We start from the raw sequence: 27,570 nt of genomic DNA, 5'->3' as shown, positions 1-27,570 counted from the left end.
AGAGGAAGATGATGATATAGTTATTCAAGTGGTAGATGATGGTGAAGGCATGGATGATTTAGAGACGGATAATAAAAGCGGAACAGATAAAAGTGAAACAACTGGAAGTGAAGCTGAAAAAAGCGAGACAGATGACAGTGAAAACGAGGAGTGTGTGTTTGATAAAACCGCAGATGAAACCGAAACAATTGAAGATAAAAAAAGAAAAAAATGTATTGATTTTGATGTTCACTGTAGCTGCAAATTGTTTGAGTCTAAGGGAATTCTTTGTATACATGAAATTGTGGTACTAATACGTAATGGGATTCGACTTATTCCTGAAAAATACATTTTACGCAGGTGGAGAAAAGACGTAACAAGACCGCATACAAAAGTGAAAGTGATTTTTAGTTGTTGGGAATTGAACGAGTCCAGTCTCCGTTACAATCAAATATCTCTGAAGTTCAACGTTTTAGTGGATTTGGCTTCTGCCAATGATGAAGAAAGTAAGGTTGTCAATGAATGGTTGGATAATAAGATTGAGGAGCTCAAAGCTAAGTCAATAGAAATCGAAAAGATTAAATTGAACGTTGAGAATCAAGGGGATACATCAGTTCCTAATGTTCGTAATCCACCGAAAAAGAAACGTATAGGAAGAAAGAGATCTAAAAGACTCAAAGCCAAGAGAGCACGGAAAAGGACAAAAACAAAGCCCTCGAAAAAGCGTAGCCAGGTTAGTGTTTTATGTTCACTACTAATGGAACACATCTTTCATTGTCAAAATATATGTTAGTATAATTTTGTTTGTCTATTGAACATCTTTTATCTTAGACAGTAACTTGCTCAACATATTAGAATTATAAATACAAATTGTGAAGGATATTTGAATGTATGCTTTTTCTTCTGTCTGTGGCAACATCTCCAGACCCTATAACTAGCATCTTGCTCATTTTATTTGATTTGTTACAGGATATCATCACAAATATTCCAGATCTTAGCTTAAATGATATGCCTGTGACCCAGGAGAGTGTTGCAACTCCAACACCATCATATCCTCATGATATTTCACATCAGCAACATACAAAAGCTACTCGTGGTCGAGGTACTCGCGGCCGAGGCACTCGAGGTCGAGGAACTCGTGGTCGGGGCACTCGAGGTCATGGTGCTCTTGGAAATGCCGCTCAACTGAATAATAGTGCTTCTACTTTTTCTCCAGTTGGCATGTACATGCATGTTCCTGCCGAAGCACCATATATCAACCCTCCTTATGTGAGTAGTTGAAATTCACCTTATTTTATGCTTCTTTGTGTTGCTATTGTTTCTATCCTTTTAGTTTCCCCTCTAACAAGTATAGTTTTTTATAATTGTAAAGCCAAATATGAGGACAACATATGGTGTTTACCAGATTACAGAACCAAGTTCCTTTCTAGGAAAATTAATGGTAAACAAACTTTTGCGACATATAAAGTTGTTAAGTGTACTCTTATGGAAGTTAAAATCCTAATAATGTCTTCTTTTCTTTTTTTTTTCCGTAATGGAAGTACTATGGAGGAATCAATAATTTTGGAGCAGCATATGGGGATCATAGTGTACATGATCGAGTTGTCACTCCAACTGCATCACAGACACCTTCCAGCGAGGGGTTTACTCAAAGGCGGAGTTAGATTCTAAGTGGATGTATTATTTTTATTTGGTTTTAGGCTCATTATGTGTAGCTTCCTTATTTGCGAGAAGAATTAGTACTTCCATGGATTACAATGTTTCAAGATAGTCCCTACTGCAAGGATATATATGAGCTACAACATTCAGGAAATTTTAGTGATGCATTTTGCTTGAATGGAACAAATACAGAATCTGGTATTACTGACATTATTTGTATGGGTGGTTTGAATCATTATTTCTGCATCATCAAGTCTGGAAAATCCTACTCAGTATAGTACCACCTTACATATTGAATCATGCTTGCTTTAATGAAGAAATTTAATTCATGTATGTGCAACATAAGTCTGATCTGTAATAGTACCACAAACTTTGCAACATTACATCAGTTGTTTGCAGGAGGATTGCATAGTCTGCAATACCATTAAGTAAAGAGCAAAATAAATATGTGATTGTGCAATCAAAAAAATCTATTTTAAAATAAAATTCATTTCATCAAAGAAATAATATATTTACAAACCCATAAATTTACAGACTGTGTGAGTAGCTTTAATGAGTTTTCAGGTTACATACGCAAATTAACAACAAAACTAGCCAAACTGGCCAATCCTTTCTTAAAATACATCAGATTTACTGAGTTTTTGAGACAGCAGGTGAGACACCTCCCATAAGACTTGCAAAACTGATCAATCCTTCTCAATTGGTGATTCTATAAAGGCAGATGAGGTGAGGTTTACCAAAGATAGATCTTGGCTAACATACCATGTATTGAAGGCCCTGTCAGTGTTTCCATAAGCATGACGACTTTGGTAAATGGATTGAGAATTGAAAGCACCATTAGTACATACAACAGGGAACTGCCTTCAATGCAACTATTTACAGACAAACTTCACCACCGTACAAAAAGATTGTGCCCAAATAAGATGTAGTGAGTAAACAGGTGTTCAGGCAGCATACATGAATTCGTGAGAACACAAGGAGGCTAGTAAATGTTCAAACAAGAGAGCAAACATGTAGAAAATATCAAACCAAAAGATGATTTGATATCCAAAGTGAAAATCACCGTGAATTTGATGGTGGAAAATTCCAAACAACTTGTAGTAGGTGAATCAGAAAACTAAAGCCACAAATGTCATCCAGAGCAACGTTTTAATAAAACCTCGCCAATGATCTAGTAAAGTTGCACTACCAAAATGATTAAAAACTGGGAAGGACAGTAAATCTACATTTATATATACATCTCCGAATGAAATGCTTGGTTAGTCTATTTATATACATCATTGAGAACTAACATGGGTTCACATATCCTAGGCAAACAGAAGAAAAAAAAACCACCTACTCTCTTTTTTCCTTAAAAGATTTAACATCTTTCCCCAATTCTCATTATGTGGCAATAAGTTCAAGCACATCTATCCTGACCTATATGAAAACAAGAAAAATTGCACACCCGAGCTAATGATTTGGCAAACGGATTATTAAAAAAATGATGACTTAAAGAGCTTTTCCCAAAAAGCATCATCATAGGCCCATAGAGTATAAGCTATGCAATCTAATTGAGTACTAGATATCAACATTAAGGTTAATTGTCAAAAGAAACCTCTCCTCATAGCCCACCGCTCTTTGCTCGCCTTATAGGACCATTGAATTTCCTATACAGAATCACCTCAACAATTATAATTAAGAAAAAAAAAACAGGCAAGAAAAAAAAACTCAGAAATGACCCAAAACAAAGCCTCGCCTCTTCAGGAGACTACTACAATTAAGAGCTTCTTCTCCCTCATCAGAAATAGAAGAACTCGAATTTGGAGTTTCTTGCTTGTTCTGACGGTTAGCTTAAAATTGTGAACATTACAAGTACAAATAGGGAAGTTTCAATCATTGTTCTCTCAAAATTGCAATATATATGCTTGTAGAGGTGTTCGAAACTATGACAGCAAAGCTCATGGAATATAGCTTCAACTGGCATAAGCATAAGTGCAAATATAATTGAGGGGATTGATTTTATAAAAGTTGGGTTTAATTTAAAAAATGCGATGGGATTCCACCATCAAAATCTATTACGAGGGTTCCAACAATCAACACCTAACCTATGGAAATAAAGATATGAATCCATCTTTCGTACTCAATGATGGTTCTTCCTGAAATTGATTTTGTTGTTGGGATTTAAGTCTAGATATCGATCTGTAAGCAAAACTATGATGTAATCATGTTAAACAAAAAGAATAAGCCATAAAAACATCAGATCTGTAAGCAAAACTAAGAAAACGAAACAGCTGTAGATAAAGTAATCTAACAAACCTGCTATGAATTTATGCGAAATCTCAAATCTCTCAACTGAATATAAACAGAAACGATACACTAATCCGATCTAAAACATCAAACTAGAAGTAAATCAATAGATGATTACTCGAAGAAATTGAAATGAAGGATTTAACGATTTTTACCTCAAAGGTAGAATTAGGATTTCAACATTGCTTCTCTCCTCTCGCTGCTCCAAAACGAGAACAACAGTAATAGATAGTAGTTATCTTTGGAACTACCGATACAGAACTCATCTGAACCATCGGGTGTATCCAACGATAATAAAATTAAGGAATTTCACTTTTCCTTTTTCTTTTTTCCTGTGATTGAATAAATAAAAAAATACTTACCTCTCTCTGTCACGTCAACATCGCGGGCAATCAGTTGTCAAGAAGCTGTTCAAGTAGCAAAATCATAAGATCTATTTGGGATGGATATTCAACTACACAACTATGCTCTCAACTGGCTCTATCTCCGTACAACCACCACCACTTAACTGCAATAACCAGTAGTAGTATCTTTAGTGGCGGAGCCACGTTGAGACAAGACGGATCTCTAAACCTCATTTTTTCTTGAATCATAAGGTAAATGTGTGGTTTTTTCCTTAAATTTCAGTCTTTGTAGGGGTAAAAGAGGTTAATTCATACAAATTATTACACTTTACTAGTTTTGACCCCATCGGCAGAACATCTTGCCTCCGTCACTTTGTAGCTTTCTAATCAACTTGAACGATGTTCAACCAAATCAAGTGGAAATTGTTTTCATTGCTATTAGAAGACTAACAAGAACAAAGGTGTTGCATCTAAAATAAGATTCCTTGGTTGTTAAAAATCACATGGCCAATTAATTGGGAAAATCGCTTCAAAAAAAAAATTCTATAATGATAAATAAAAGGAATTACAAGTGTCACCTATCATAATGTGACACATGACATTGGAGAATGTTGTTTCTTGGTGTGATCTTCGCCAAAACCAAAACAAATGCAACTCGCAAGGATTTGGAATTTCTCCTTTTGGACAATTTATGTTTAATGTCCTCCACTAAATATTGACTAATTCGGCTATAAAACAAAAAGCAAACAAGTTATTAACAATTAGCACACAAATTAGTAGTAAAATGAGAGTGATCAATTTTATTGAAATATATAATAAATATTAATTGATTTAATTCATCAATATATAGTAAAATTAAAATTCCTATAGGGAGTAATGTTGAGGTAGAAACTCAGCTTTTACAAGTAAAACCTTTTGCCACTTCAAATCCTCAATTAATAAACAGGGATTGAGGGCACTTTTTACAGTAAAAATAGAGCTAAAAAAGGAATTAAAAAGTTTTAAATGAAAAAAAAATGAAATACTAAAAGGATTCAAATCAGGTAGATATGACTAATTGACCATATTCATACACTGATTGATCCATATATATAATTTTTTTATATATATAAATGTACCAATATGTTGATGTTGACGACGACGATGTTGATTAATCGGTGAGATTTCCGTACCCAGAATGATCGATGATCTAACGTTCAGATTCGGTTTTGTAAGAAGATGACAATTTGCTTACCCATCTGGTTAAACTCCTCCTTCGCGAACTACGTACTGGACGTTTATCGTTATTCATCGATTCGACGAAACTCTTGAGACGATCCATCGCAAGGTGCAAAGTGTCCTCGGACATATTGGCGAAACATAATCTGAACCAACCTGGTTCGCTGCAATGACAAGAAGCTCCAGGAGAAATGTTAAGACCAACTTGATACATAATTTTCTTCCAGAGTTCCATTTCGCCTTCAAATGTTTTAGAACTCAGTAGATGCCTCATATCGACCCAGCAAAATAATCCAGCATTGCTTTTCAAACAATCGATACCGGCATTTTGAAGTCCCTCCACGAGTAAACCATGTCTGTTCTTAAGTCTCTTCTGATTTTCTGTCAAGTACTGGCTCGTAAACTTCTTGTCGGATAACATTTCCGATAAAAGATACTGAGTCTGAGAAGAAATCAGTCCGAAACTCGACATTTTTGTTGCGGTTGAAACGACGATTTCATCGTTGGAGTAAATCGCACCAACTCGAAACCCGGGTAATCCCAAGTCTTTTGAAAGACTGTAAACGATGTGAGTTCTTCCCCAGACACTGCTGTTTTGAAGGTTTCTTTCGATCAAAACCTCGTAAACACTTGTAAAATCTTCTGATTCAAAAACTGTGCCGGAATAAATTTCATCACTAACTAGATGGATTTCCTTTGCTTCAACAAACGTAACAAGACGGTTTAATTCAGCTCTGCTGATGGTTTTTCCCAAAGGGTTTGATGGGTTTGTAATCAACACTCCTTTAACTTTCAAGTTACGTTTCTGTGCTGTGGTGTAAGCTTCTTTAAGTGCTGATTCAGTAATTTCGAATCCGTCATGGCTGGAACAGTGAATAGGAACAATTTCTACTCCGGTTCTCCACTTGAGATCTCTATCGAATCTGTAAGAAATAATAGAAAAGTAATTAGACTCACTAATTAATTAATATAAGCACGTAGATATCAAGAAAATGTAGCTTCATTAACAAATTAATGTAAAGTTAATGGATTGCTTACCCTGGATAATATGGAGTTGGAAGAAGAAAAGCTTCGCCGGGATTCGCAAGACAGAACATAAGAGTTTCGTTAGCTGAAGTTGCACCAGCTGTAAGAACTAAGTTTCTCGTATCGAAGTGTACTTTGTTTCCTCGAATTTCAGCTAAGAAATCCACCATTGCCTGTAAGAATTTTAATAAGTTTAATTAGCAACCGAGATTAATTAGCTAATTAATCATATCAATTATCAAATCAAGAGATTTAATAGATACTTACATTTTTAAAAGCTGGTAATCCATTGTAATCTTGAAACAGAGCTAATTCTCTGAAAATGGATTCACCATTTCTCTTAAGTGATGATGCATCTGGATTCTTCTCTAACCATGATTCAAGAAGGTCGAAAGACAACTGGTTCTCTGCAAGACCCATTTGGATAATTCCGGATGGATTCTTAGTTTCATGATATGGGTTCTTTTCATATTCTTGCCATCCAAGGAAATATGAAGAATCTTGTCCGTGGGAACTACACGTGGCTTTCTTTGATAAAAAGTGTGGGAGTTTCATCATGACTTGTATTATCTTTCTCTCAGAAAACCGTTGCAAAAATGACAACCTCTGATATGAAAAATCAGATAGCTAAAAAATGGAACACAATTGAGTTTGAAAGATTGAAGTTGGATATTGGAAATGGAGGATGAAGAGAGAAGTTGGAGGAGAAGGAGAAGAAGAAGTTGGAATGAATGAAATGACTTGGAGAACTAGCAAGAAACACTCACATATATATAGACAAATTTTTTAAGTGATTTGTATTATGATGACAAGTTCTTCTTCATAATACTCTCTTGAGTCTTGACTTTGACTCTCTCTCTCTCTCCACTTGACACTAGACAGAGATAGTTGGGGGCATTGAAAGTTAAATTAAAATTCCCGATTTGGGCAAATTAAAAAATGAGAATGTAAATAAAATAATAATCTATAGTTAGAAACCTACAAACACGGAAATGATTAGAACCGTCCATCTAACATTTATTAGATTGGAGGATTAATCGACGCGTATTTTCCTTTTACAGTAGATAATTAAAGCTTAAGTTAGGCATCGGAAAATAATATTAAGAATTTTCATTCTTTTTGTTAATAGTAAAAGGGATCATGACCCACGCAGGTTAACAATGAAACTCTAGGCGTGTGTTGCGCAACAGAGTCACAGTGGGAACAACAATTCCTGAGAGCCTTTGATGCGTGTGAAATTTTAGGCATGCATTGTGAAGGCTGCTAGGAACAAGTCTTATGATGGAATCCAAACTATTCCAAGTGTGGAAAAATCATGGAATGTCAAGTTTAGTGGTTTCTAAGTTGGGGTCTTCCACAAAAAATCCAAGCAAGGTTTCACGATTGTGGAATCCATCTGAACGCCAATAAGAATAGCGCTAAACGCTAATAAGAATAGTGCAAAAAAACGGCATTAAGAATTGTGTTTTTTTTTTATCCGTAGATTTAAAATGAGTTGTTGAAATCTAACGGCTGAGAAAAAAGCTCCATTCTTAATAGCGTTTTTTTAGCTCCATTCTTAATTGCGTTTTTTTAGCTCCATTAAGAATAGCGTTTCTACTATTCGACCATTACACTTGCGCTTTCATCCACAGTTCCAAGTGCTGAGGTGGCATGGAAGATGGAAGATGGATGGATTCCACCATAAGACTTGCTCTAACAGAGGGTACCAGTTTACTGAGAAGGTACCGAATCTCATACTCCCTCTGTTTCTGAAAGACCGTCCTCTATTCCATTTTGGTCTGTTTCAAAATTGTGTCCAGCTTCTATTTATGGACGTATTTTTTCAATGATCTCTCAATATACCCTTAAACCTTTTATATTTATAAAAAAAAATTAATGGGACCCAATCTAAAAATTTATATAATTAAGGAAACACATTAATTCTACATTCCTTTTAAAAGACAACATATATGGTTTCAAATTAAATTCCTTATAAAGTTTATCCTCCATAAGTATACAATCTTTTTATCTCTATATTCTTTTCATCTCTTTTTTTTTTTGCGAAAATGGGATATGTTTTAATTTTATTTTTTTTATTTCCTATTTACAATTCCATATCAATTTTTGGAAGTTTTTATTATTAACATTTTAATTGAACTAAATTAGACAAGTACTTGAGGGTAGACATATAAACTACAATGGTCTTCTTAATATTTTGATAAAATCAAACCGGACTATCTTTGTGAAACGGAGGGAGTATCTGTTTTATATGAGATTCGGTGCCCTTTCCAATAAATTAGTACCCTCTATGAGCAATAAAGTCACAGTAAAAGGAAAATCTTTGCGTTGTTGGAGTTTTTTTTATGTGGATGAGACTTTACAAATGTGTTGTGCACAGTAATCTGGCAGAAAAAAATTCACGCACTGCTCAAACATTCTTGATATAAGTGAAATTTTAGGCATATGTTGTGTAACAGAGTCGAGACGCGTCTATAAAATTGAGTAAACCTTTTTTTGGAATGAAAATTGATAGTAAGAAATACTCCCTCCGTTTCACAAAGATGGTCCGATTTGACTTTGTCAAGATATTAAAAAGACCATTGTAGTTTACATGTCTACCCTCAAGTATTTGCCTAATTTAGTTCAATTAAAATGTTAATAAGAAAAACTTCCTAAAATTGATATAGAATTGTAAATAGGAAATAAAAAAAATAAAATTAAAACATATCCCATTTTTGCAAAAAATAAAAGAGATGAAAAGAATATAGAGATAAAAAGATTATATATTTATGGAGGATAAACTTTATAAGGAATTTAATTTGGAACCATATATATTGTCTTTTAGAAGGAATGTAGAATTAATGTGTTTCCTTAATTATATAGATTTGTAGATTGGGTTCCATTAATTTTTTTTAATAAATATAAAAGGTTTAAGGGTATATTGGAGAGATCATTGAAAAAATACGTCCATAAACAGAAGCTGGACACAATTTTGAAACAGACCAAAATGGAATAAAGGACGGTCTTTCAGAAACATAGGGTCAAATTTAGGAGAATCTAGCAATTTCAGTTGTGCAAACTACTACTAGACCAATTTTTCAATTTTTTTTCCATTTTGGTTTCTATCAATATATTTTAAAATTATGATTTCGCTTTCGCATTCCATTTTTGTTTATAGGTTTACTTCGATTTCAACTTGATTCCGATCATCCGTCTCTAGTAACGATTCCCAACCCAAAATCCAAACACGATCCTGAGAATTGTTCCTTCCGTCGTTTCCCGTCTTCACCAAAACTTGCTCTAGAGTCTCAATGGGGTATACTGAAGACCAGATCAAGGAGTTGTGGTGGGGAAGATACCAGAAATCTAATCAATGGGGCATACTGAGGACCAGCTACTACAGGTTCTCTTATTCTTCTCCTTCCAGTTCTTAAATTGGAATTGCTTCATATAAGACTCTTTTTTTATTTGCATTATATGAACCCTAATTTGTTTGCAGGAGCTTCAAATTAATTTTATTCACATACACTGGTGGAGATTACCGAAACCAAAGAATGAGCCACACTATGTTTTTCCTCTCAGGGTTTTCCTTTAAGGGCATGGCCTTCATGTTCTTTGTCTGTTGTTTGTTTACATATTTGATTTTTTTTCCTTTTTTGTTAGTGATGCATTTTGATTGTTACTTGAGCTCGGCTGTGATGAATTTTACGGATTCCCGTTGAGTCATACGCTATAATTCCCTGGACAAAAGATGGGTAGAAATGCTTAAATAGATCTACTACTAATGGAGCTTCAAACTGATTTTGTTCGGCATGATCATCCTGTTCTACTGACTGTTGAAGAACAAGCGAAGTACATTGGAAATCTAGAACGTTTTTGTTGGCAAAGGTATGAAATTCACTTGAGCGTGCGTCATTGCCAAATGGGCCAATTCATTTAGTTGGGGATAATGTTGGAGGATGCTACATATATATATAAGTTCTTATTTGACAAGCAGTACGAGGGATTACAAAATCGGGGAAGCTAGCTAAGTGACTAAGAGATACAGGAGCTTCCCAATTTGTTGGTACAGCTCCAAACAGTCATTCAGTCGAGGAACTGTCTGCATAACATGTTATGCATTCGTGAAAATGGATGCATAACCTGTTATGCATCTACAAAATTTGTTGCATAACTTGTTATGCAGTCCAGAAAACCTGCATAATCTGTTATGCAGGTTTAATTGCAGATGATGGTGTAAATACATGAAAGAAGATGATGGTGTAAATACATGATTTTGACCAAGAGCCCCCGAATAACTGAAAGATAATGGTTTGCGTGGGAGTTAATGAAACATGAAAGAAGATGATGATGTGGTTATGACTGCATAACATGCCATTCAGTCGAGAAACTGTCTGCATAACATGTTATGCATTCGTGAAAATTGATGCATAACCTGTTATGCATCTACAAAATTTGTTGCATAACTTGTTATGCAGTCCAGAAAACCTGCATAACCTGTTATGCGTTCGAAAATATGGTTACATAATGCATTATGCATCGAGAAAATAGATGCATAACCTGATATGCATCAGTAAATATGGATGCATATTGTATTATGCATCAATTTTTTATATGTACGGCTAAAATCAACCAAAACAATGGTTACATAACTTGTTATAGATGCATAACTTTGTTATGCAGTCGAAAAAATGGTTGCATAATTTGTTATGCGTCTGCAGAATGTGTTATGCATCGTTTTTGGTGACTGCATAATGGTTAAGTATCATGTTTTCAAAAAATTTCCCTAAAATGAGGATCACCTCCGATTTTTTCGTTAAAAACAAAAATTTGATATTCTTGTTTGTACTCGTTGCGTAGCTCTTTTAAAAAGATTTCCAATGATATAAAATTTGTAACATTCTAAGGCGCGGATTTTTAGATATGTTATGTCCAAGTTGCGCTACCAATTATACCCCTGAAAAAGATAGTATGCATAACCAGTTATGCCTGAAAAGATAGTATGCATAACCAGTTATGTATTGATTCATATAATTATGAGTGTCACGATATACAAAATTAATTGTGAGTCTGAAAACGAGAATATTATTTTTTTTAGGTCTCCCTCTAATTTCCCCATTTCAGTTGGTGGTTTTATTGTTGGAAATAAAATCACGTTCAATTTAAAGCCCATGCCGACAGGAGATCCTAGAGACAATTGTTTCGCTAATTGTTGGTCCCACTAATAGCAGCATGCAACGCGGGACCAGTTATGCTCCCCGCATAAATACAACTAATCCCGCGTTATTTGTTTTTGTACACTATCAAATACTGACCCTTAATTTTATTCTCAAATTTACATTGAATGCTTACTATATGATGCATGTATACGTATGTTTCTTTAGCTCAAAGTTGTTTACTTTTAATCCAATGTGAATTAACCTTGTAAAAGTCAACCCAAATGAATGATTCAAATAGCGTTCTTTTAGTTGATCATATGAGATGATCAAATTTCAAGTTTGTGATTGCATTAATCTTGATTTCAATTCCCCCACAAGACCATTACCAATGTAGCTCAGGGAAAATCCAACTAAACTTACTTTCACGACCATTCACAAAAAAATTTACAAGGAAACAAACCAAGAATTTTTTGAAGGAAAAAAACATAAAGAGGTTCATTACAGGTGCGGAACCAAGATTTCAAAGAAGGGGTGCAAAAATTTGCTTTGGGGAGATAAAAAATATTTTACGGGTGCAAAAAGCTACTCTGGGTTATTAGGTTTTAGAGCCAGCTGGGAAGGGGGTGCAAATGCACACCCCAGCACTAGCCTGGCTCCGCCCCTGATTGATCACAGCCGAATTCGTCACATGTAAGGAACTCGATGGTGAATTCACAAATGTAAAGCTAAAAGGTTTAGGGTTGAAAAGTTGTTTCGGATCTAAATCATTTAAACCTGGTAATTGTTATTCATCGATAATATTTTTATTCTTGAGCTACACCGGGAAATCTAATGGCCAAAATAGTGGAAAGCTAAATGATTCAGTCTTTTTGGTGATGAACCATTTCATGTTTCCTTCTTACACCTTCATAGCGGTAAGAGAAGGTTGTTGGATATTTTTGAGTATGTTTGTCGCTATGACAGTGCGAAGTTTGCGAATAGAAAAACCAGGTCGAGAATACAAATGCAAATTTTCAAGCTCCAAGAACATCGGGAAATTGCATAGTTCGTAAACTAGGAATATTACTTCATGATCTCTTATTCACTTTGGAGTTTAGTGTCATCAGATTTTTGCAGTGTTTGCGAACTAAAAAATCAGTGTATGAACACTAAGGCAATTTGATGTTTTTAGGATCTTTTTCATCAAATATAGCTTATTGAACAATAAAAATTGTTCTCAACCTCAGAAAGCCATAAGTCCTCTGAACATCCTTTAGTCATGCTTGGATTCGTGTTTCGAGAATTAGTCAAGCTTGAACTAGAAACTTCTTCTTTGTGATTCATCATATATTGAAGCCATACGACATTGTCTCATAAGATAAAATGGTATAAATTAGAGGTGTAAATTGGGCCAGGCCAGCACGTTTATGGTACAACACAGCACGTTTAAATTCCAGCACGACACAGCACGTGACCTGGCACAGCACGGGCACATCACGTTAGCTTAGTGTGTTGTGTTGTGCCAAACAAATAGGCACATCATCACGACACAGCATGTGGCACGTGTTAGCACGCGGCATAGCACGACACGCGAAGAAAGCACGCAAATCATGCATAAAATACAACACAATACATCACATTTCATGCATATTTCACAAAAATCTTTATTTTAGATAGTTATTGACATTTTATTTTCATTATGTTGATTAATTTCTATAATAATACATATACTAACTAAAATATATAAAAAGTATTTGCTTTGGAAAACATAAATAAATGAGCTAGCACAGCCTAGCACGGTACATCACGATTATTTTTTGGCCAGCACAGCACGTCTGAGTGTCTGACACAGCCCAGCAAAACACGTAGCACGGTAAGCACGTGACTTTACGGGTTGGGCCAGGCCGGGCCGGCACGTTTTGCATCTCTAGTAAATAATGAGTAAATAGGATAGTCAATTTTCAAATATTTTTGATGATATGTTTTTATTACAATGTTCTATATTCCTTTAGAAAATAAGCATAATCCAGACATGTAACACCACCATTTACGTTGAAATAAAAATCATTAAAAGTAAATAGTAGTAAATTTGAATTTCGTAGATGATAAGATTTGGTTGTTCCAAAAGCACTAAACTTTTATATAACTACATAGCTTTGTAAGGGGATTATATCACTAAAAAATTTCGTTTCACAATTATTGGCATCTGAATTCTATTATAAAAGAAAAAGATATCTCCAAAATTGTGAGATTGAATGTGAATAAGTGAATAACCATGTCAACATGTCGTTTTTCTTTAGTTTTTACGGAAAATGGGTCATTTGTCCAAAAAAATTTAAAACATGGTTCAAATGGACGAGTAAAAATTAGTATGGGTGAAATGGACAAAAAGAAATAACAAGGATGAAACTGGATTCATCGCGGCTTAAACTTAAAAAATAGCAAGGATGAAACTGGATGCATCCTGATATAAATTAAAAATAAGAAAAAAATATTTGAAAATGGGTAGGATGAAACTGGTTACATCCTGCCTATTTTTATATTTTTGTCCATTTGAACAATATCTTTTTAATTTTTGTCCATTTAAACAGTATCAAAATGTACAAGTCTTTTTCACCCAAAAATTATTGATTTTGATCTTTTTAACCAATTTTGTGTAGTTTTTAACACTCATCCATGACACCACATTAAGACCATGATAAGCTACATTTAGCGAAAAAACTAGCAATAGTTTACGATCAAATCTAGAAAAATACATTTCAAAAAGAAAAAACGGCTAAGCTTTGACCCTAACTACCCACCGAATATGTCTCAGCTGAAATGCGAATTATCAAAACATTATTCTTTCTTAAGATGACGGTTTCTTGTCGGGTTGTTGCTTATAATCAACTGTTTAATTGACTCAGAAATTACCACTACCTTGGAAAACAAGGTAACAAAGAAGAAAAGGTCAATCAATTTTTTTTACTCTCGGTACAATTCCACCTCGATGCCTTTAGTTTTGGTCATGTCTCATTCGCACCGGTCGGTCCCTGTTTTACCTTTAATTGTTCGGTTGACTTTAATGAAACAACAAGTGTAGAGAAATTACCGCGACAGACATCCACACTTGTCAACTACGAGATAAAACCCTACAAACTCGATCTCGTTGGCTTAGTGTCAAAGCTGTTTGACTTGGATGATTTTTGACTTTTGGGTGGTGAGTTTCTCCTTGTAACTGTGGACTGATGGAGAGGTTTCATCATTTAGTCAATTACTCTAAAGTCTCGAATGATAGGGTTCTCCCATTTGGCTTGATCTTAAGTACTCAGATAAGGGATTAATTAAAGATATGCACACCATATGCCCTCAATGTGTAGGGGATGTTTTGGCACATACTACGTAATAATGGAGGTGGCCGGCCAGGTCCAAGATTAAGACGCATTAGACGTTTGCACGATCCGCCAAAGGATTCGATTCCATGACTAAATATGTGATTAATTTGTGGTCCATATCTGTTTGTCATTTTGTTCCAAAGAAAAACAAGAAATAGCATTGATAGGAATCGCTCCAATGGTGTTACACAAAACGAGCAAAACTTAGCTACTCAAAATACATAGAAGATAAGGCTTGAAGTCAAGAAAGTACCTAACTCGTAAAGAAACGGGAAATAGCGAAAGAGATCTAAGAGACTGACAATAGCGAACATTTGGCCTAACACACTTGAGAAAACAAAAATAGCGAACAATGAAACCCTGCGAGGGAGAAACAAATCACATCTTTCTTATGCAAGGAAATATCCTCTCCATCTACTTAGAAATTTACCTAACGAAAAATATGGTTGAAAGTACTTACAAGATTGATATGAAACCAAACTGAACCCCAAATGTACGTTCATATTGTTACTGTTGCGAAATGCAAATGGCCAGGCAAGATGAGAGAAAATATGCTAGAGAGAGCTATCATGACTCAGTAATACATTGAATATATTTTGTCTTGTAATCGACATCACATCGGACAGCTTCGCGCTTGGTCTTCTTCTTTGCCAATGTCATGTATGTCAGTACGTGTAACTTCACTCTTAATCAGAGCTACTAGGTTGCTAGCTAATGAGCTATATAAACGGGACCGTAAGTTGATAAGTTGGGACCAATGTATGACTCACTTGCCAGCCATGTCTCATATTTCGGCAGCCAGTAAGACGATTCAGCTTAAATGATTTTAGTTTGTCAAATATTGACATATAAACTGGCCCTCCATGGATATTTCATGTGCCTGGAATGGGCGCCTAATTGTGGCCCCTATTTTCAGTGTTTTGTCCTAATGTAACAGGCGGGGGAGTGATGCTTTGGTCACTTGCCCATTGCTCACTAGACGTACCGAAAGTGGAAGGGGTAAAAAAGAAAAATCAACCGCGAGTGAGAAAAATAAAATAAAAGAGAATACATTGACGAGGGTTTCTGTGTAATGTGCTCTTAATAATACCTCATATCTGGTTGCTTGTATCGTTGCATGGTGGCAAAGGTATCTCGGATATAATTTTCTAAGCTTTAACCTGATTTCGGTCATTTTAATCGACCTAATTAAACGATTCCTAGTGAGTTTTCCTGTCTTTTAATTTTATAAACATTAATCAAAAGACCCATAATCGGGCAAAGAGCTCGGTACAAGTTCAAGAAGAAAATTCAAACTCATTCATTGGATTTGGGCAACATGCTAACTCTTTGTTATATTTTGGCCGGCACAGTACAGATCGTCGGTTAATATCCGGTTCCACCACCCCTTTTTATCAGCACTTACCATTTTAATAATCACACTGAGATAAATTCTAATTAATCAGATGATCATGTTTAAACCGTACTACATAGTTGCATCGTAATGCTTCTGCTGCAACATGAATCGAGGTAGGGATTTTGTTACAGAAATCCACATATTCTAATATGCGTAGGTACAATATAGCCGACTTTAAACTATTTAATGCAGCACCTATACATACAACACGATAGTTTCCAACGAGGGCGGGGTGGAGGGGGGGGATTTTTGGGAACCACGACCGGGCCCTTAGACTCATGTGGCTCAGTCCTTCTCCCAGATGGGTCGGCTACCTCGAGCAAATAGAAAAACATTTTTGCGTTAGACATTATTAGGGAGGGGCATATATTGCAGGGCACTGATTTTTTCCCAGTTTAAATATTATTCATTTATTCTCCTAGTTTTATCTCAGTTTGGTTAGAAATTCGAATTGCTGAATGATTTCTCATCGAGTTGGCAATCGCTCATGTGTAGGCGAATTCCTGGATAGATGCTTCTAGTTGCTTTCTGTGGCTGTATACAGTGTGCTTGCACGTGATTTTGTGATGTAAAATCCCTGGACCTGTACTTGTAAATGTGAACCCTAAACGAAAATTTTGACCTTTGTAACTAGATTATCGACAAACCTACCTCACTGTCTGATCCATTGTGTGTGTAGTAGGCTGTAGCTGTTAGGAGCATACTCTATACAGAGCAGTGGCCAAACAACCTAGTCCGGAACCTTCCATGAATTTTTCCATTTGAAATGATCCGGTTTGCGGGTTTGGTATTGGTGAATGGCAATTATTGGACACCAAGATTTAACTGTATATTTTGGTTTGGCTTCCATCGAGGTCATTGTCATGCATGTACGGGGTAATCTAGGTGTACTCTGTATGATGAATGAAGTCCGTACCTTCACCTACATTGTAGTTGCTCAACCGGTAAGACATGCAGAATACCGATTTGGATGAAATAAGCAACTCCGTTCCTAACTGACTATCAATGAACCTAGACTTGCTTTTCTTACGTAATTTGGCATCCAACTAGAAAATATCTCGGAAAACCAGTTCAACAGTAGGTATGATCACAAGAGCCACCCTAACTCAAGTGTACGTACGTATATCAAAACTTTAAACAACAACACCGAAAATATTGACAGCCTGCATTCAGTAGGACATACGTAATGGTGTACGCATGATGGACCGTAGGGTTGCGAGCTCGCAAGTGGTCACTTGGGGTGCTCTCGCTGCCCATAAACTTAATAACCTTAGTTTGTACAATTGATGTCTCAATGTCTCCCGGTTGGGACTTGCATTCGCACTCCAAAAACCAAAACCCCCATATTTGCAATTTGCATGCTTTCAAATTTACAGTGACAGGCAGGATGGGGGGGTGGGGTACGGCTCATGCTCCTCGCATCATCACGTGAAACCCTCCTCCATGCAACCCTACAATTAGCCATACTCATCTACAAAGAATTAAACCTTTGTTTGAGACAAAAGTGTTAGTAGTATATTTTAGACCAAATTTCTTTGATGGTCCTATATTTTGTTGCTAAAGAAACAAGGCCTTCTTCTTGGCTCATGACAAATGAACATGACAGCTCATGTCAATTTGACCCATGCCTCTCTATAGTGTCAAGAAAAAGACACACAAACATGTCACTCAATCTCTTCTCTTTGAATGTTCTTCTTCGGAGGTATTTTATCTTCAATTCTCGCTTTGTTATTGTGGCAAAATTTGGAGAGTTTTGTCACCATCTTAAAACACTTAATTCAGGAAACTTCTTTGTCATGATAATAATAATAAAACATGTTATTATCTATAGATTAATGTTTAGACATTTAGCCGAAAGTGCAAGAAAATTATCCAAAACAATAGTAGTCTCTTATGGTTTTACACTAAAACTTGTTGGATTATGTGTGTGGATGGTAGTCTATGAAAACTACTTGTGTGTGTGTGGATAGGGAATGAAAATACCCATGTCTACCAACTACAAATATGGAAACTCTTGAAGAACTTCATTTCTATCCACTAATACTTGATAATTATGTTCTTTTCTTCTTCCTTAACTTTGAATCTTATTTGTTTCTCTTTTCCAAATGAAATATTTGCTAAAAATAATCCAAAAAAACAAAATGTTCGGGTCTTCGATTTCTGACATATATAATCTCCGCAATTCTTCTGTTAGACCGTCTATCTTATATTTATTTTTTTTGTAAATTATCTCTATTTACGAAATTGTGATTGAAAATTACTAAATTTGCACAACAAAAATCTCTTATAGATTATTCCCACAATTCTTCGGTCAGACTGTCTAACTTACGTTTCTTGTAGATTATCTCTATTTACGAAGTTGTGATTGGAAATTAAGGAATATAATAACTCGTATAACCTCTCTAGCAGTACCATCTATTTACTAAAGAAAATCAACCAATACCAATTTTATTTTATTTTTGACAGGAGCCTACACTGGCATGTGTGTCTGTTCTAAAGGGCCGGTCCACCTGAAAATGGAAATGTCTGATTGTTTCTGGTTCACCATAACTCGGGGTAGCTCTACCTCTATATTTTATTGTCTGCCAACATAGTGCATGTTAATAATTGGATGATTTGATCAAGTTTTTCATTGTTTGTCATTTAATCATTGGCTTCACCAGCAGTCACGTGGTGGGCTCCAAGCCCATGATGCTTAGGTTTCAATGTGCATATCCCATCACTTGATGATTAAAAATAGATATACCAGAAACTGATTTTCATAAAATATGTATATATGATTTAGTTAGGAGGTGGGAATGGAATGGCTGAAAAAATCTTAACAAGAACAAAAGAGCAAAATAAATCATTAAACATGACGGACAAGCCGACTTTTTCATTTTCTTTTTTTCATTTCATTTTTGGGGAGGAAAATCCCTTGATGTTACAACTATTGGCTTGCACATTTCGGTGGTCTTCGAGAGTTGTTTGGTTATTATTTTATTTAAGTTTTTTTAAGTGGTTGTTAAGGTGCATAAGAATCCCAGTATCTGATACGAAGAAGTTGTTTGACATTCTCTTGAGAAAAATATTTATACGTACCTACTGTTTTCATACATGTATAATGCAGCAGGTGACCGGAGTTGTGGCCACAATATGGTGTTTGAAAAGCAATCGTTTACTGGCCTGGATAAAATCCATATGGTGATGGAAATTTCATGTTCCATTTTTATCTCAATCTTGTTTCAAAATCCAGAAAAAGAAAATCGCCGATTATTGTATCTTTAGTTGGGAAACATCCATGTTCCGAAATGGCTCTCAAATCATTTTTTTAAGAACATTATACAAATACAATGAACTCATTTTCTTTCTTTGAAACGAGCAAGGCAGATTATATTTCGTGTTTATCCGTGTTTGCTTTTCTCTGTCTTTGGTTTAATACTGTGAAAATTCATTACTGATCGAGACTCCAGTAATTCTTTTACTAATCTTGACGATTCCAAAATTTCAAGGCTTCCTACTGCATCGGTTCACAAACTTGGGAGATTAGCCTTGCTGGCCATTACTAGAAGAGGTTGAAAGATAGCATTTTACTAGTCTGGTAAAAAGGTTCAGGTTTATGCACAAAGAATTGGGCCTATTCACATATAAAAAGCCATGGAGATTGTAGGTGTTACCAGAACAAGCTTGATTGATAGATCGGAACTGCACTGAGTACTTGCAAAGCTGTCATTTCTGTAGCCTATATCTGCCTTTTCTTTCAATGCTCAGTCCATTTCTGCTTCTCTAGAGAGGAAAAATAATTACCAGATGCTATTGTCCACAGAGTGAATTCTCACTGGCGTATGCATTTGGTGACAAGCACTTGCGGGTTAGTTTTTCAGACCAGTATCAAAATTCACTACATTTGTTTAATTAGATAACATAACTTTAATTGGCTTCGCCTTTCATGGAGCATAACAATCTGTTCAAGAACGGGGAAAGACAGTGGGCAAAAAAAATACTAATTTAACAAATACAAACTAGTGGAAACCCAGTTTATGCATACTTCCACTACAAATTTAATAAATAGATATCTTCTAACTTACGAATAGAACAGGAATCTAAATGTAATGCGATTTAATTTACCATCTGGAAGGAAGATATATATTTTAGATGTGAGTTTATCTTGTCGATAAAAAAATTCAGTTGTGAGTTGAAGAAGGCTCTCTTTTGACTATAGGTGTAACAAGAATACCCCAACCTTGTGTACTGTTGAGAATTTCAATGGTATGCACTGAGGTGGAAAACTTGACAGCTTGGTTTGTATGACTTCTTGAGTGCAGCTTGCTCAAACTTCTTGATGGCAGATTCGTTTTCTTCTAAGCCAGTCTGAACAAAATATCTGATCCACCAAGACGTGCTACGCAATTTGGCCTTCACAAGGAAACATTACAGGATGTCAATCACAGAATCCAACAATTGACGCATTTTATTTAATGAACATAAACATAACACAAATTATCAGTTTTTTAATGAAAAAAGAAAAAATTGGCCCTAACAATACGTCTTGTGAAGCAAATTAACGGATGAAACTCTAAACAGATATAGTAACGAATAATTTGATGTCATCATTGACATAAAATAAGAGTGTTATTTGTGAATGCAGTTTCATTTTGGTGACTTATTTTAGACAAGATCATATTATAATCGTAAACTGAGTCAGTAATGCCATAAACAACAAAAAGCTACTCACAGGTTTTCCGAATCTAGATAGCTCAGCAACTTTAGCTCTCTGTTGGCCTGGAACACCTGCATACAGAAATGAGAAGCCAGTTTAAGAAGGTTGGGTAGATCATTGTCATTCTTATCTACAAACTTCTAGCCTAGGGTTAGAGACAACCATGTATGAGTATGCACCTTAAAATCCAATAGTGTAAAAATTTCAGAAATTACCAGAAAAAATGACAAGACCGTCAATGGAAACTCTAGCAAGATCAGGAAGAGTTCTGTTGAGGTACTTAGGAGACAAGTAATCCAATGCATCAGACACGATAACGAGATTAAATGACTTTTCTCTGTAAGGAAGAGGAAACTTGATATCAGCAACACGGACAATGCCCTTGCGCATAAGAGTCTTGCAGCTAGCATCAGCATCCTCAATCTCATATGGTTCCACACCCCATGCTTCAACATCCTCTTCTTTATATAATTTAGAGATCACTGAACAAGAATCGGGGCCTACATGCAAAACTTTACGCATGGCATCACCGTATGCTTTCTTCAGTACAGGTATCGCAGTCTGAGCTTCCAACGTGCATGAAAGACCACCTGAATGTAAGAATCCCCGGTGAGGCTTTCATAAAAAGGAATGGATAAACTTAACAAACTGATTTCGAATATGAATTAGAATAGGCTCTTAGGTTAATAAAACATACAGATAAAAAATATCTCTCATAGCTTGTTTAGCTTCTTCATCCATGAACAAACGGGTCAACTTTCAAGTCAGTTATACAGAACTCCAGTGTACCATTTGAGTAAATCCATTGTAATGTTTTCTAACACTGAACCATAGTTTATATCATATCTGATTGAGGGATATCTAAAGAGTTGTGATTATTATTTGTAATTTCATTATATCGACTTAACTCTACAAGTCAGGGTGTGGACTCAAAATTAAGTAATGGTAGAGCACAATAAAAAATCACATGCCCTGATGAGGATCATTACGCTGGCTAATTTTGGCTCTATCAGTGGACACAATTTCTAACCAAAGAAACTGAAAAAAAACAACCTTGAGCCATACATTTTCTAAAGGTAGACTTTTACTACTTGAAACCGAAAGATGTAATATCGGTTTAAAAGCCTAACATTAAAGCTTCTGTTACCATTTGCAAAAGCATGTCAAATTATCAATTATACTTGATAGAGATCAGATGCCAGGAGCTAATGTTTAGTTAGTGAAGAATAAGTGGAGGCTCATCTTGAAACAAACTGATAGCTGATTGACTCTTTATTGGCAAAGAGAAAATGAAGATCGTGATAATATCAAGTAGTTCAAATCAGTAAGGTTGTAACAACATTCTGACAGCTAAAATTTAACAGAAAGTAAAAACTAGATTGGCACAAATTGTATACCTTCAACTTTGCTAACAGCATCTCTATCAGCAACAAATCCACCTGTCGTGTGGAAATGTATGAGTGAAACAAAAACAAAAATCAAATAATTATGAATCGAAAATCAAAGAAATTGTATGCTAAACCAAGAACAGAACATCACTAATAGAAATGAAAATCTCCAATCCAGCAAGAGTTACGTAACATTGATCTCAGCAAACAGCATATAGAAAAAACAATCACTTGAATACATACTACTGGAGCAGTTTGGAGGATTATACAAACCTGAGCCACTGTACGAATAACCAATAAGAAGGAGTGCGCCCTGAAAATTTAATGAAAACAATACAATCAGGATTCGAAATGATAAGACATGCCAAACAGTACAAATTTTGATGAATTGTATATGTAGGAGCCTATTATAAAGTGAAATCTCAAGGATATGTGATATACCACAACGAGCAGACCAACTGAGAGGAATGGTGAAGAGCGAGATTTCTGATGCAATGAGCTTGCAAATGGTATACCTCCACTCTCCCCAAAACGCCGAGCAGGATTTCCTGGCCTTCTTGACATGGCTACTGCTCTTTTTTACAAGACTTTACTCTTGATTCCCTACTGAAAATCAGGCAAACACCAAACTTGTTTATTAGATCTCCAGTTAAGAAGCGTAATAAATGTAAATTTAAACATTAATTCATTAGTTAAACAATGAGTACATTCTACTCAACATGCCAGCATGAAATTGGGGAAGTTCCAAGACAGAAACAAAACTATCCTAATTATTAGATCTGCACAATTTTCACTACCCAGATATAAATTCATAAACTCCAGAGAATGTGCAACAAAATTTTGTAACAAGCTGAAGGTAATACTAACTTTTGAAACCGGATCCGTACATTTTACACCTCACATTACTCTATGAAACCAGAATTAATTATCAATAAGGTACAAAAAAATGTACAACAATTCAATCTGAAACTTGTAAATCATTCATATGAACCCGTGAAATTCAGTGAGAAGTGAGAACTCGACTTCAGCATAATAACAAACCTATCAATAAACATTTCATAACCATTTATAATATCTATCTAAACCAAATTACCAGTCTGAAAACGCAATAGATCAATCAGGAAAACAGGAATCCAAAGAAATTTGAAGAATGAAAATGTTAGGGTTTTGAGAAAGTACCTGAAGCTGTATTAAAGAGAGGAAGAAGTTGTAATCAGGATTTGTGTATAGTTATTAAGTTGGATCTAGATCTGCTCTTCTTCTTCTTCTTCTTCTCCTGGAGTTATTACTTACACTACTTTCACAGTAGCTTAATAATAAACTTTCTTTTTTCCTTTCGGATATTACATTCACACTTATTTTCAGATGTTTTGTTTTTATACTTTTCTTTTGATCTTCTTCTTTATTTTAACTTCTCATAAAAACACTTATTTCTAGTAGCTTTATCTACGCACTTGTGTGTCGGTGTGGTTTAACTTCTCCTCTTTTGGGTAAAACCGAGCATCTCAGCCCGTGGGCTACTGTATTGGCTATCGAAAGTCCGAAACCGGTTTATGATTGTAAACATGGGTTATAATTTCATCCTACCAGCGAGCCTTACGAGGAACCATCCAAGAAAACCGAAGCGAATAGGGAGTTGATTATATCACAAGGGGCTAGCTAACTCTATCTTTCATGTCAAATTCTGCAATATTGCATAATCGGAACCTCCTGGAACATATCAAACCTTTGAGAAATGGGGATAACCAGCTGAGCTAGCTACCCGTTTTTTTTTTTCTTTTTCCATTTTTATTCTGAAGCATCAATTTGTTTCTTCATGAAACCTATTTTTATTTTTTATTTTTGAAGAAAGAAAGGTTATTTCCTTTGAACAAGTTTGGTGTTTTGCCTGATTTTCCAAAATCAAAACTTTTTTTTTTTTTGGCATAGCCTTCTTCTAATATTTATCCTCTTTTTTGCTTGGAAGGTCATGAAAAAAATAGAATACGATCATTCGGTAGTAAAGTCAAGAACCCTATATTAATTTGTATCAATGAACCTAATCAGTTTAGCTAATCAAGTGGGAGTGGTTAGATTAGATTAATAAATTGATTTATAGTTAGTCTTTGAAAATAAAAATTAAAACGTCTTTATTTTTGTTTTAGAAAGAAAAGTAGAAGAAGAAATTGGAAAATGAGAATCTTTTAAAATCGTAGAACTTTGGGTTTTTTCAGTCAAAATGAATGATTCTACCCAGAGTTATGAAGTAGGTGAATCCTTATCTTCCAAATCAGACAATATATGAATACCTCTTAACAATGATCCCTTTATGGCCGATTTGTTAGATAATCAAGAATTTTTAACCCAAACTCAAACTCAACTTTCTTAAGAACCTTATTATGACTTTGAAGAACCAAGCCAAAAATATGGAAAAACAAATGCTCAAAATAGTCAGGTATATCTCTAACTTAACTCTAAAAACAATTTTGTTACTTCTAATCGTTTAAAGTACGTAAAAAGTTTGATTTTTTTTCATTTTCCGTACCCCAATATCCAACCGTAACTAAATCTACGGTTAGAAACTCATGAACTCCTAGATATAGTGTATCCTACCGGCTGGGAGTTCATAACTCCCATCCATAAGCTAAATTTTACGGTCAATAAATCAATAACTCCTAGCTATAGCATAATATCACAGCTAGGTCATCACGTGAAATACCTAGTCGTAGATGCAAGGGAATATTAAATGTAATCTGACATTGTATCCTATAGCTAGGTTACCTGGCAGCAAGAAGGTTAATATTCAATTACGATTAGGTGCCCTAACCATAAAACGATTTCAGGTCATCTTACGAATGGATATTTGAGTTATAGATCAATCCGACGTTGAACTTTTACTAGGCTATAGCTAGGAAACCTTACCATAAGTGGGTTCCAGAGTCATTTACGCGTATGGAGTAATTTACATAAATTTATATGGGTTCCAGAGTCACCTAAAGCTGGTTATAGAGGAATAGACCTGGCAGTAGGTATGCTTTTTATATGTATTTCTCGACTAATGTTGTACTAGATTTTCAATTTTTTTAGATTGATCTTATACCTGAACCAATGGATGTTCAACCGATACCTATGGGTATTTTGTCTGATGATACAAGTGATCAATATGCCAACAACTTTGAATATAAAGATATAAATGGTATGAAGAACTAGGCTTGAGAAAAAGGGTTGAAAAATATGTGCATCATAGTCTGGAATCAGGTAAAATACACTAGCTTTCAAATGGTTTGCAAATCTAGTGGGACGTACAAGAGTCATCAATAAAAGGGTTATGAGTATAAACCAAATACCACTAAGGAAAAGAATATCTTTCATATAAAGAAGAGTGTTGCCCTTTTAAACTTCAATTTAAATATAACAAGGATGAGAAATTGTGGTTTATGAGTCACATTGTCTTTGGTCATCATAACCATCCAATTTCGGAGAGTTTGATCAACCATCCTTATGCTGCAAGTCTCACACCTAAATAAGTGAAGCTAGTAGATGTGTTGATTCATAAACACACAAGACCTATTTATATCCTCAGCAGTGTGAAGGCACTAAATGTAAGAAACGTATCTTCCTTGGATACCATTTATAACGCAGGAAAAAAATTGAGAAGGGAGACATGACAAAATAAAGAACGTATGTAACAATTTATTTTGGGGAAAATGAACAAATTATACGACAGTCTATGAGAAAGATGAGACTATGGAAGTGATATATCTCCTGATGGGTCTTCTAGAGTTTATAAGCTTGGCAAGATGCTTATCTTTTTATGGATTGTACATATAACATGAACAAATATAGGATGCCAATATTGAACTTTGTCGGGAAAACATATACCATTTAGTGTTGGGTTTTGTTTCTTACAAGATGAGGCAGAAGAAAGTTATATGTGAGTATTACAATAAGTAAATTTATTTTACCAAGTTTAAAATTTTATCGGCTATTCCAAAAAAGACACCGCAGTGATTTTTATTTTAGTGTCTTTACCTATAAAGACACCGCCCCGCTAAAGCCCAAAGTACTTTGGCGACTGCTATTTTTGGTAAAGTTGTTAAAGAAATGGATAGAGTTTACGAGTTATCATATAGACAAAAAGCAGTTTTCGGTTGCCAGCTAGCAATGCATGCCCAAGATTTTCTCCTCGATATTCCGGTTGAGGGTCTTGGACAGAAGATGTAACCCTTGGAGTATGTGACATCCTTAAATACAGATTGATGATCCCGTTATTAGTGCATCAGATATTATCAAAACAAAGAAAAGAGGTAGATTTTTCAAACCTCACGTTATACCTCGGAATAACGACTATGAACAGAGATAATTACTTAGACCTTGGTTTCCCAATTATAAATAAAAATCAGAATTAAACTTTAACAAGTTCAATAAAATAATTTTTATTAATCAAAATCATATTGTCTAAAACAATAGCTTGAAGACTCTTAAATAGACTTGGGAAAAAACCCTAACTTGTGCAACAAGAGAGGATGGAAACAACCCAAAACCGACTCAAACTCGAAATTTGCTATTTTTGGCAAATTTGATATTTTCCTAAATATTCTAAATACTCATAAAAGAAACTGTTAGAGCACTGCTCGGTCGAACTCGCAAGTGTTGCTATCTCAAGCTTGTTTGTCAAATTTAGTTGATCAAAACTATAGTCTTGATTTCTAATCTACTTACAGCTACGTCTCGGATTAGGATGGAATCTGTAATTGAGCTTTAGACTTCACGGCGTTCATCGATTGAAGACGAAGATCTACTGAGGAGAGCTTGGAGGAACTTCATCAAGAAAAGGTATGTGGAGACTAAACTTATCTATCACTCAGAAATTTATTCTATTTTATCTCCTAATGAGACTAAGTCGTATAGCTATATAGATTTTTCTATTATACACACTAGATATCACCCCGGCCTGCGGCCGGAGCTTAACCTTTTCCTATGGTTGTCAGTTTCTTGGGATAGCCCCGACATGGTTAGAATATAATAGGATCACTATAGTTTTCAAACTCTCTAAAGATTTCCTTATGGCAACGGGAAAGCTTGAAATCCCTTGCAAG

General features: G+C 35.2%; 2 protein-coding genes across 3 annotated transcripts; both read right to left on the bottom strand.

The window, feature by feature from the left end:
- Positions 1 to 5,054: 5,054 nt before the first annotated feature.
- LOC113361394 (1-aminocyclopropane-1-carboxylate synthase 3-like) lies at positions 5,055 to 7,238 on the bottom strand. The gene is made up of 3 exons (XM_026604649.1): positions 6,783 to 7,238; positions 6,528 to 6,688; positions 5,055 to 6,412 (listed from the first exon to the last, which is right to left on the bottom strand). Exons 1-3 carry the CDS (start codon positions 7,071 to 7,073, stop codon positions 5,461 to 5,463), a joined length of 1,404 nt encoding a protein of 467 aa, XP_026460434.1. The 5' UTR covers positions 7,074 to 7,238; the 3' UTR covers positions 5,055 to 5,460.
- A 13,052-nt stretch (positions 7,239 to 20,290) lies between these two features.
- Positions 20,291 to 23,898, bottom strand: LOC113356600 (probable pectin methylesterase CGR2). Of its 2 annotated transcripts, none has more exons than XM_026599773.1 (7): positions 23,672 to 23,898; positions 22,934 to 23,098; positions 22,766 to 22,805; positions 22,502 to 22,543; positions 21,320 to 21,694; positions 21,120 to 21,175; positions 20,291 to 20,800 (listed from the first exon to the last, which is right to left on the bottom strand). In XM_026599773.1, the coding sequence occupies exons 2-7, from the start codon at positions 23,054 to 23,056 to the stop codon at positions 20,648 to 20,650; spliced, it is 789 nt and encodes a 262-aa protein (XP_026455558.1). In that variant the 5' UTR covers positions 23,057 to 23,098; positions 23,672 to 23,898; the 3' UTR covers positions 20,291 to 20,647. The 2 variants fall into 2 exon arrangements, with proteins under 2 accessions (XP_026455558.1, XP_026455559.1); XM_026599774.1 differs by having other exon boundaries at positions 22,934 to 23,095.
- Positions 23,899 to 27,570: the final 3,672 nt, after the last annotated feature.

Source organism: Papaver somniferum, chromosome 3, assembly GCF_003573695.1.
Source record: "Papaver somniferum cultivar HN1 chromosome 3, ASM357369v1, whole genome shotgun sequence".
NCBI classification, from domain to species: Eukaryota; Viridiplantae; Streptophyta; class Magnoliopsida; order Ranunculales; family Papaveraceae; genus Papaver; species Papaver somniferum.
This window is presented reverse-complemented; position numbering and strand designations above follow the sequence as displayed.